Raw genomic sequence first — 12,253 nt, forward strand, 5'->3', positions numbered from 1 at the left:
GCTTTTCCTTCACTCTGAGGTCCAAATCATGCCAAACCATCTCAATTGGCCAAAGGACAGATTTCCACCAGTCTAATGTCCATTGCTCGTGTTTCTTGCCCCAAGCAAGTCTGTTATTCTTATTGGTGTCCTTTAGTAGTGGTTTCTTTGCAGCAATTCAACCATGAAGCCCTGATCCACGCAGTCTCCTCTGAACAGTTGATGTTGAGATGTGTCTGTTACTTGAACTCTGAAGCAATTATTTGGGCTACAATTTCTAAGGCTGGAAACTCTAATGAACTTATCCTCTGCAGCAGAGGTAACTCTGGGTCTTCCTTTCCTGTGGCGGTCCTCACGAGAGCCAGTTTCATCATAGCGCTTGATGGTTTTTGTGACTGCACTTGAAGAAACGTTCGAAGTTCTTGAAATGTTCCATATTGACTGACATTCACGTCTTAAAGTAATGATGGACTGTTGTTTCTCTTGGCTTATTTGAGCTGTTCTTGCCATAATATGGATTTAGTCTTTTACCAAATAGAGGTATCTTCTGTATACCACCCCAACTGTGTCACAACACAATTGATTGGCACACCAGTTAATTGAAATGCATTCCAGGTGACTGGAAGCTGGTTGAGAGAATACAACGCTGTCATCAAGGCAAAGGGTGGCTACTTTGAAGAACCAAAAATATAAAATATATTTTGATTTGTTTAACACTTTTTGGGTTACTACATGATTCCATATGTGTTATTTCATAGTTTTGACGTCTTCATACCCTAGTAAAACTGACCATCCTACCAATCCTCGACTTCGGCGATGTCATGTCCAAAATGCTTCTCGTTGGCTGGCCCTCTTTTCATACTCGTCGCCAAACCTACTGGCTCCAGGTCATCTAAAAGTCTCTGCTGGTAAAGCCCTGCCTTATCTCAGCTCACTGGTCACCATAGCTGCACCCACCCATAGCACGCGCTCCAGCAGGTATATCTCACTGGTCACCCCCAAAGCCAATTCTTCCTTTGGCAGCCTCTCCTTCCAGTTCTCTGCTGCCAATGACTGGAACGAACTGCAAAAATCTCTGAAGCTGGAGACTCTTACCTCCCTCACTAGCTTTAAGCACCAGCTGTCAGAGCAGCTCACAGATCACTGCACCTGTACATAGTTTATCTGTAAATAGCCCCTCCAATCTACCTCATCCCCATACTGTATTTATTTATCTTGCTCATTTGCACCCCAGTATCTCAACTTGCACATTCATCTTCTGCTCATCCTACCATTCCAGTGTTTATTTGCTATATTGTAATTACTTTGCCACCATGGCCTATTTATTGCCTTACCTCTCTTATCCTACCTCATGTGCACTTGCTGTATATAGATGTTTCTACTGTATTATTGATTGTATGTTTGTATGTTTGTATGTTTGTTTATTCCATGTGTAACTGTGTTGTGTGTGTCGAACTGCTTTGCTTTATCTTGGCCAGGTCGCAGTTGCAAATGAGAACTTGTTCTCAACTAGCCTACCTGGTTAAATAAAGGTTAAATAAAAATAAAATAAAAATATCCAAAAATCCTCACATCTATGATCTATGGCTAAATCTACAACTTCCATAACAGAGCATGCTGCTCTTTTCAAAGTTGTGTCACATCCTTGGCAGTAACCCTCCTTCTAAACCTAATGTAAAAAAAAACATCAAGTAGTATCGTTTATAATATCAGAGACAGTGACAGGTTCCAGGTCAACTGTCTATGCTTATGCAATGTTATGTTATTCTACCGTTCTGGGGTTCCTGATGAAGATCTTGGAGCGTCCGTAGGCAAACTCCTCAGTTGGAACAGAACAATCTGTCAGCAGCACCTCCACTCCGTCCCTACAGGAGACAGAGGTACACTTCTTCACTCTTTTGTTACGACACTTCTCTTAACTAATTAGACATGGTGGGACTTTGACATGTACATGATTAAAGGGACAAGATGGGAATAGTTCAGATGAAGGAGAAAGGACAAACGATAGGGGAATGAGAAGACAGGACAGACGGAGAGAGAGAGAGAGAGACACAGAGAGAGAGAGACACATAGAGAGAGAGAGACAGAGAGAGAGAGAGAGACAGAGAGAGAGAGAGAGAGAGACAGAGAGAGAGAGACACAGAGAGGACAAAGTAGATGAATTAAGGCAGGGAGAGACAGGGGGAAAGAATGCCATAACCGTCCATATCTGAAATAACATGTGGGATGAACATGTAACCTCATGAACCACTTACACACCTTATAAGGAAGATAGTAGGCACACACACTAGGCACCACACATGCTGTTGTTTATAATCCACATCAGATATGAATCGATGTTATACCTTTAAATACATTTAAGTAATTTAGCAGACACTTTTATCCAGATGCTTTGTAAACAACAGGTGTAGACTAAACAGAGAAATGCTTGGCCCTTCCCAACAACGCAGAGAGAAAAAATAATAGAAAAATAATCTGGAATTGCCTCTTCAGTTTCTTGGTGATTTCTCGCATGGAATAGCCTTCATTTCTCAGAACAAGAATAGACTGACGAGTTTCAGAAGAAAGTTTTATTGCTGCTTTAATCAGAACAACAGTTTCCAGCTTTGCTAACATAACTGCAAAATGGTTTTCTAATGATCAATTAGCCTTTTAAAATGATAAACCTGGATTAGCTAACACAACGTGCCATTGGAACACAGGAGTGATGGTTGCTGATAATAGGCCTCTGTACCCCTATGTAGATATTCCATAACAAATCAGCTGTTTCCAGCTACAATTGTCATTTACAACATGAACAATGTCTACACTGTATTTCTGATCAATTTGACATTATTTTAACGACAAAATGTGCTTTTCTATCAAAAACAAGAACATTTCTAAGTGACCCCAAACTTTTGAACGGTAGTGTACATATAGGTAGGGGTAAAATAACTAGGCAACAGGACAGATAAGCAGTATCAGCAGCGTTTGTGATGAGTCAAAAGAGTTGTCTATTTGGTTAAATATTTAGCAGTCTTATGGCTTAGGGGTAAAAGCTGTTCAGGGTCCTGCTGGTACCAGACTTGGTACATCTGTACCGCTTGCCATGCGGAAGCAGAGAGAACCGTTTATGACTTGGGTGGCTGGAGTTGACATTTTTTTAGGGTCTTCCCCTGACACCGCCTGGTATAAGAGGTCCTGGACGGAACGGAGCTCGGCCCCAGTGATGTACTGGGTGGTACGCACTACCCTCTGTAGCACCTTCAAAACAAGCGGTGATGCCAGTCACGATGCTCTTAATGGTACAGCTGTAGAACTGAGTATCCGAGGGCCCATGCCAAACCTTTTCAGCCTGAGGAGGAAGAGGCATTGTCGTGCATTCTTAATGACTGTGTTGCTGTGTGGATCATGTTAATTCCTTAGTGATGTGGACACCGAAGAACTTTAAGCTCTCAACCTGTTCCACTACTGCCTCGTCAATGTGGATGGGGGCGTGCTCGGCACTTTGTTTCCTGTAGTTCACGATCAGCTCCTTTGTCTTGCTGATGTTGAGGGAGAGGTTGTTGTCACTGATCTCCTCCCTATAGGTTGTCTCATCTTTGTCTGTGATCAGGCCTACCACCGTTGTCGTCAGCAAACTTAATGATGGTGTTGAAGCTGTGCACGGCCACACATTCGTGGTTGAACAGGGAGTACAGGAGGGGACTAAGCACGCATCCCTGAGGGGTCCTCGTGTTGAGGGTCAGCGTGGCAGATGTGTTGTTGCCTACACTCACCACCTAGGGAAGGTCCGTCAGGAAGTCCAGGATCCAGTTGCAGAAGGTGGTGTTCAGTCCCAGGGTCCTGAGCTTAGTGATGAGCTTGGAGGGCACTACGGTGTTGAACACTGAGCTGTAGTCAATGAACAGCATTCTCACATAGGTTTTCCTCTTGTCCAGGTGGGAGGACAGTGTTGGGTCTGTTGGGGCGGTATGCGAATTGGAGTGGGTTCAGTGCGTCTGGGATGGTGGTGTTGATGTGAGCCATGGCTTTCAAAGTATTTCATGGCTACAGATGAGGTCTACAGGACAATAGTAATTTAGACAGGTTACCTTGGTATTCTTCGGCATGGACTATGGTGGTCTGCTTGAAACATGTAGGTATTACAGACTGGGTCAGGGAGAGGTTGAAAATGTAATTGAAGACACTTGCCAGCTCGTCAGCGCATGCAAATTACAAATTATGGTGGAAAATAAGTATTTGGTCACCTACAAACAAGCAAGATTTCTGGCTCTTACAGACCTGTAACTTCTTCTTTAAGAGGCTCCTCTGTCCTCCACTCGTTACCTGTATTAATGGCACCTGTTTGAACTTGTTATCAGTATAAAAGACACCTGTCCACAACCTCAAACAGTCACACTCCAAACTCCACTATGGCCAAGACCAAAGAGCTGTCAAAGGACACCAGAAACAAAATTGTAGACCTGCACCAGGATGGGAAGACTGAATCTGCAATAGGTAAGCATCTTGGTTTGAAGAAATCAACTGTGGGTGCAATTATTAGGAAATGGAAGACATACAAGACCACTGATAATCTCCCTCGATCTGGGGCTCCACGCAAGATCTCACCCCGTGGGGTCAAAATGATCACAAGAACGGTGAGCAAAAATCCCAAAACCACACGGGAGGACCTAGTGAATGACCTGCAGAGAGCTGGGACCAAAGTAACAAAGCCTACCATCAGTAACACACTACGCCGCCAGGGACTCAAATACTGCAGTGCCAGACGTGTCCCCCTGCTTAAACCAGTACATGTCCAGGCCCGTCTGAAGTTTGCTAGAGAGCATTTGGATGATCCAGAAGAAGATTGGGAGAATGTCATATGGTCAGATGAAAACAAAATAGAACTTTCTGGTAAAAATGGGCCAAAATACCAGCAACAGTGTGTGAAAACCTTGTGAAGACTTACAGAAAAAACATTTGACTGTCTGTCAAATGTTTGACTCTCTGTCATTGCCAACAAAGGGTATATAACAAAGTATTGAGATAAACTTTTGTTATTGACCAAATACTTATTTTCCACCATAATTTGCAAATAAATTCATTAAAAAACCTACAATTCTGGATTTTTTTTTCTCATTTTGTCTGTCATAGTTGAAGTGTACCTATGATGAAAATTACAGGCCTCGTCTTTTTAAGGGGGAGAACATGCACAATTGGTGGCTGACTAAATACTATTTTGCCCCACTGTATATTGGTCATTGCTCCCGAGTGGCGCACAATGGGATTGCCTTGCAGTTCTCCAGTTGAATCCACTGAAAGTGCGTTAGGTTCAAGGCACGAGGACAGGGGGCATGGTATGGGCCGCAGAGCCACGCACAGAAGACCGACCTAGCCCATGGGGAAGGGAGGAGGAGGAGGAGGGGGGGTGGACCCCCACCCCGGCAACACTTTAAGGGGCATTGCACTAATAATGGAGCAGACTAGAGAAACGTTCCCGCTCTTCTGTTCTTAGTGCCAATCTGCACGTTCAAACTAAAACAATGTAACTAATAACAGCATGTTTATGCTTTCCTTAATAAAATAATAATAAAAATACTCTTTCAAAATGCTGATGTTTATTTAGTTAAGGATCCATAATGATTTACTATGGGAATAAATATCAATGAATTACAGAAATATCCTCCAATCCTTTATATGTAATTATTGGCGGAGAGTCATGTCATATTTTTCGATATACTTTAGGCTTACCTAATGTGCTGTTAAAAGTGGTGTAGGTCTTATTTATTTAAAGAGCATATTTAAGTTAGAAGCAATAGCATTTGAAGCAATAGCCTACAACTATTTTAGCACAGTTTCGCGCTGCTCTGAGACAAGCACGGGACGGGGACTGGTCTTGATAATTCAATGCATCTCCATTGGGGTATTAGTTAGACTAGAATTAGAAAATTAGGGTGTAGAAATGTTATGCTCATAGTGTAACCTTTATTTAACTAGGCAAGTCAGTAGTTAAGAACCATTTCTTATTCACAAGAACAGCCGGGGAATTGAACACCAGTCTCCCACATGCCCGCACGCTACGGGGATTCTTTAGCTAAATAGCCCAGTACTCTACTCCTGACTGTCACGTTGTACAGCACCATATTTTCCATTCCATTCTAACGGAAACCCAAAGGGTTTATCTTTTTTCTTGGAATAGAAACACCATAATATTAATCAACTTAATTAAGCTAAATTTCTTAAAATCAGTCTCCTAAAAAAAAAGGTATTAAATTCTCTAGTACAGCCGTTATTGAAGGCTATCAAATATTTCTCAAAGATACCCTCTGGTGGTCAAACTAGCACTAACTAGCATTAAATGGTACCAGTGGTTAAACTTAAATAACGTGCCATTGAATTCTGAGGCATCATACAAGCTGCACTGCAGTAAGCTGCAACTTTTAAAGGACAAACCACTAAGTCCGTTACCATTATTTTATATTATTACATAGTAAGAATACTATAATTGAACTTAGCTGAAAAAAATAAAGGATATTTTTTCCCATTCCAGAGCGAGTGCACATATGCTATATTGAGCGTAAAAGTGATAATTTGAAACCGGTCCTATACACTAGATTTAGAGTTATTTGACTAATTCAGTTGTGAATGATAAACCTTACAATGTCTTAGAAATCAAAATATATATGGGCTGCATGATGCAACTATAGGCTATATACTATTTGAAAAAGAAGCAAAAAAGCTTGCGCTCTGTTCTGCCCAAACACTATATGCCATGGGCTCTCCAACCATGTTCCTGCAGCTAACCAGTGCTTAATTTGAAAAACCAAATCTAATCTGTTCGGGAACATCGATAGTAACATGTTTTCCCAAAGAAACTCGCTCGAGAAAGGAATGAAGGCGAGAGAGGAGATGGAAATGCAAAATGGTGAGATATTCTATATGTAAAAAGGTCATGTGTCAGCCTATTAATTATGAAAATATTTTTAAAAAATGCCCTATTACAAGACTATTCAAAATCAAATACAAATTCAATCATTGAACCAGCAGCATCGCCTAGGACTATATGTTCTCAGACTTATGGATAGAAAGTCTGCAGTATAGCATAAGGTAACCAGTCCATCCAGTATGCATAATAATACAGTCCACACTCAAAGGCAATTACTCAAATGTGTTTAATTTGGGAGTGTAGGCTAGACCAATTTTATACCAAAGACATCTTAAAGCAGTTTATTTATTTGTATGTTTTTCTGCCATGCATAATATTCAGTAGGCTGTGTATTGTATAACGGCACAATCCTTATTTTAATTCCGTTGTTATTTATTATTTTGGGGGGGCTTGGGCTCATATATGTGCCCATGCATAAGCTGTAATATGCATATAAGTGTTCTACATGCAACGTCTTCAATGCTTTGAAATAATCATCACCTTAGAAAGCGCTGTCCATGTCATTGTTTGGCTTTGAAACAAAATCCGCAATGACCATGTTTTCCACTCAGTTTCAACCTGTTGATAAACTTTTCTTCAAATTGATCATCACAGTGAGGTCAAAAAAAATGTGCCTTAATGGTTAGTTTTAAAAGCATGACCCTCTTTTCATGATAAGTGTTTGATATGATTTTCGATTGCATTTGCATTGATATCAGAGTGGTTAGAGGGACAATAGAGCCCTGAGTACCAGGCCACTAGGCGCTCGTTAGTGAGTTGGGTACTACCAACGCGTAGAGTGCACAAAAGGAGATTAGTGTGACTCAACGGTCACGTGGAATTTGACTGCGGTCATGACTACTGGTGTGGCAGTAATAAGGTAACCGCAACAGCCCTACTCGCATCACTGGGCAGCACGTGGCTGGGTTTCCCTTTGCAATCCGTAATAGTTTGTAAACCCTGCCAAATCCGACGAGCATCAGAGCCGGCATAGTTGGATTTGATCTTAGTCCTGTATTGACGCTTTGCCTGTTGGATGGCTTGGAGGTTGTAGTGGAATTTCTTATAAGTGTACGGATTAGTGTCCCTCTCTATGTGGAGACGATGTCGTCAATTCACTTATTAATGAAGCCGGTTACTGATGTGGTAAACTGCTCAATGTTATCGGATGAATCCCGAAACATATTCTAGTCTGCGCTAGCGAAACAGTTCCGTAGCTTAGCATCTGCTTCATCAGACCACTTCCGTATTGAGCGCGTCACCGGTACTTCCTCTGAGTTTTTGCTTTAAGCAGGAATTAGGAGGATAGAGTCATGGTCAGATTTGCCAAAGGGAGGACGAGGGAGAGCCTTGTATGCATTTCTGTGTGTGAAGTAAAAGTGATAGAGTTTTGTCACCTCTAGTTACACAGGTGACATGCTGGTAAAAATTAGATAATACAGTTTCCTTGCACTAAAATCACCGTCCACGAGAAGCGGCGCACTCATTGAGTGCGGTCTTCGTGCAAGCATTATTTTGTTGTGGTAAATAGACAGCTATGGTCTGCAGCTTATCATGTGGTATTCTAACAGAGATAGCGCACAAGCTGTTGTTAACCTCTTATGGCTGCAGGGGCAGTATTGAGTAGCTTGGATGAAAGGTGCCCAGAGGTGCCTAGAGTAAACGGCCTGCTCCTCAGTCTCAGTTGCTAATATATGCATATTATTATTAGTATTGGATAGAAAACACTCTGAAGTTTCTAAAACTGTTTGAATGATGTCTGTGAGTACTCATATGGCAGGCAAAAACCTGAGAAGAAGTCCAGAAACTATTTTCGGTGAAAGGAACGTTACGTCCCAAAAAAGTTAAGATCACTAAGAAAGCAAACAAAATAGTAGAATTGGTCAGGAGCCAGTAGAACGTCTGCTATCCACTGCAGTGCCATCTCACTTGTCAGTGAATATAACATGACAGCATCAGAGCTAAGAACCAACAGCCTCAAAATGCCCAGGGCAGTGTAAAGGAACCCTGGTTTGACTGTTTGTCTCACAGAGCAAGCAGACGGCTTGCTGACGTAGCCGTATCATGTTGGGATATGTTTGGGCAAATCATCTATGGCTGACTACTGCTGTTAATACATTATCCTGTCGTTAGTACTGTATGCTGTAATTTCACAGCATTCTGCTGTAATATCACTTTGTGACAAGTGCTGATTGAAAAAGGGTGTTATTTCCTTGATTTGAATGAGGAAGAGTGAGGTAAATATATTTGCTCTAGGTTTATCATATGGTAAATACAACATTCTGAACAGGCAGATAATAAATACAGCATTTCTGTTCAGGTAGAGCAGAGGTCCTACCTGGCGGGTCCTCTCCAGTGGGGCCAGGTCTTCTTGCAGAGCATCTTGTATCGCTCCAGACAGGACTCATAGGGCTGGCGGAAGGCGTAGCCAGCCCTCCTCACGCGCACATTCTCCACCAGGCCCAGGTAACGCACCTGGTGACACACTAGTGAGTCGGTGAAGATGTGGGCTACCTTCTTATCGTTGGGCTTGATGCACCTGAGGAAAACAGACAGACACCAAGGCATGGACATGCATGGTCACACAAAAGGTAATCAGTGGATCAGAGTTGAGACAACTCAGGACCTCCCGAGAGGCGCAGAGGTCTAAGGCACTGTGCTAGCTACAGTTGAAGTCGGAAGTTTACATACACTTATGTTGGAGTCATTAAAACTCGTTTTTCAACCACTCCACAAACTTCTGGTTAAACTCTAGTTTTGGCAAGTCGGTTAGGACATCAACTTTGTTCATGACAAGTAAATTTTCCATCAATTGTTAACAGATTATTTCACTTATAACTCACTGTATCACAATTCCAGTGGGTCAGAAGTCAATTGGAGGCGTACCTGTGGATGTATTTCAAGTTCTACCTCCACACACAGTGCCTCTTTGCTTGACATCATGGTGACATCAAAAGAAATTAGCCAAGACCTCAGAAAAAAAAATAGTAGACCTCCACAAGTCTGGTTCATCCTTGGGAGCAATTTCCAAACGCCTGAAGGTACCACGTTCATCTATACAAACAATAGTACGCAAGTATAAACACCATGAGACCACGCAGCCGTCATAGCGCTCAGGAAGGAGACGCGTTCTAGAGATGAACGTACTTTGGTGCGAAAAGTGCAAATCAATCCAAGAACAGCAGCAAAGGATCTTGTGAAGATGCTGGAGGAAACAGGTACAAAAGTATCTATATCCACAGTAAAACAAGTCCTATATCACTCTGCAAAGAATAAGCCACTGCTCCAAAACCGCCATAAAAAAGCCAGACGACGGTTTGCAACTGCACATGGGGACAAAGATCGTACTTTTTGAGAAATGTCCTTTGGTCTGATGAAACAAAAATAGAACTGTTTGGCCATAATGGCCATCGTTATGTTTGGAGGAAAAAGGGGGAGGCTTGCAAACCGAAGATCACCATCCCAACCGTGAAGCACGGGGGTGGCAGCATCATGTTGTGGTGATCCTAACTGACCTAAAACGGAATATTTACTAGGATTAAATGTCAGGAATTGTGAAAAACTGAGTTTAAATGTATTTGGCTAAGGTGTATGTAAACTTCCTATTTCAACTGTATGTCACTACAGATCCTGCTGCATTGCAGCCGGGAGACACATGAGGCGGTGCACAATTGGCCCAGCGTTGTCCAGGTTAGGAGAGGGTTTGGCCGGCCGGGATGTCCTTGTCCCAATGTGCTCTAGTGACTCCTGTGGCGGGCCGGGCGCATGCACGCTGACACAACCGCCAGGTGCACGATGTTTCCTCCAACACATTGGATTCTGGGTTAAGCGGGCATTGTGTCAAAGAAGCAGTGCGTCTTGGCGGGGTCGTGTTTGGGAGGACGCACAGCTCTTGACCGTCGCCTCTCCCGAGTTCGTAAGGGTGTTACAGCGATGGGACAAGATTATAACTACCAACTGGATACAACGAACATTGGGGAGAAAAAGGGGTGAAATACTGGTCCTTTAGAATACATGATCTTCAGAGTGAATGGTCGCTTACCTGATGTAGTTGGGGTTTTTGGTCTGCAGGTTCTTCATGAGTACCCCTACAGAGGCCTTGAACTGGAAGCCTGCAGTGGGGGGTCTCTTCAGGTTGACCTTAGCAGGGTTTCCCTCAGGAAACAGCTGTCTCATTAGGCTGTGGGTGGCCTTGTACATGGCCTGGGACAGGTCTCTGTACAGCAGGTCATTGTTCTTGTCTACAAAGCCCTCCACACGGTACAGCACCTACACAAAAGATGACACATGAACAGATTAACACAGTCAGATACAACACACAAAACATAGCTGTTGTCGTCCCATAATTATAAAAATGTACTTCTGTTAACTGACAACTTCTTTCTTGTCATTTTTCTGAATCCTGTAAACTTGTGTGGCCATGTATGCCATGTTTTTGTAGGAGTAGTTGTAGTACTAGTTTATTATTGCCAACCCTAAACTCATCCTGAGGAAATGTTTGCTGTGGATTGATTCATAAAAATGCATCACTGTCCGTGCTGCATGTTGACCAAACGGGGATTATAAATCTATTTACCCAGGGAATCTTTAAAGCTGAAGATTTTCTGGGCTATTCTGATCCCACCATGTGTCAAGGAAATCCCATGCAATACTGATGTTTCTTTCACTGCATGTGACGCCCTCCAGGTAATGCTCTTAAGCCAAATCTGCACGCTCTGCTATGGTGACTATAATCAGTATTTATCCTGTCTCAACACCTGGCCAGTGATGACATGTATACCATGTTGTCCCATTCCCATCATTTTTGAAGATGTTGCAGACCTGGGTTTAAATAGTATTGGTTTTCTTTCAAATACTTTGAGTGACAGTTGTGTGAGCTTTGCACTTTCTATTCAATTGGTTGCATTGCGCCAGGCAAGCTCAATCAAGTATTTGATGATGTGCAAGGTGTGTGTGTTCCTCCTCTGTACCTTCCCAGCATAATGTTGAATGCGGAAGCAGCTGTGTGGCAGGCTGTGGTCTGTCAGGAACTTGGAGTTCTTGTTGAGGCGGCTCTCGAAGTGCTGGTGCTCAGCACAGATGGTGTTCAGCTTGTCTAGGAAGGTGTCGTCAGTCACTGTGCCTGGCCGCAGGCACTCCTCATCCAACATGGCCAAGATTCCATTCTGGTTCTAGAATAAAGAGAGGGGCGAATTCTTACAGAGGCGGAGGAGAGGTTTCTTAGAGGTTCTTCATTAGAAATTCTAAATTCAAGATAGAGTAATGTAAATATTCCAAATAGAGTTAACTGTGAAAGAGCACAAAGTTATCTTTAGGGCGGTCATGTCTTATTGCTATTGACATGACATGGGAAATCTGTATTTTATTTTGCTCTACAAGAATCAGATG

General features: G+C 42.6%; 1 protein-coding gene across 10 annotated transcripts in view; it reads right to left on the minus strand.

Annotated features, from left to right (window-relative positions):
• The window catches only part of LOC110520290 (unconventional myosin-Ib), a 156,624-nt gene that overhangs the window by 16,300 nt on the left and 128,071 nt on the right, over positions 1–12,253 (minus strand). For all 10 annotated transcript variants that reach the window (XM_021597482.2, XM_021597483.2, XM_021597486.2 and 7 more), the window contains 4 exons: positions 11,836–12,036; positions 10,908–11,134; positions 9,204–9,404; positions 1,751–1,844 (listed from right to left, as the gene is read on the minus strand). In XM_021597482.2, the coding sequence (XP_021453157.2) occupies positions 1,751–1,844; positions 9,204–9,404; positions 10,908–11,134; positions 11,836–12,036 (723 nt within the window). The remainder of the gene's footprint in view (positions 1–1,750; positions 1,845–9,203; positions 9,405–10,907; positions 11,135–11,835; positions 12,037–12,253) is intronic.

The sequence above is a fragment of the Oncorhynchus mykiss genome, chromosome 3 (genome assembly GCF_013265735.2).
Source record: "Oncorhynchus mykiss isolate Arlee chromosome 3, USDA_OmykA_1.1, whole genome shotgun sequence".
Taxonomy (NCBI): Eukaryota; Metazoa; Chordata; class Actinopteri; order Salmoniformes; family Salmonidae; genus Oncorhynchus; species Oncorhynchus mykiss.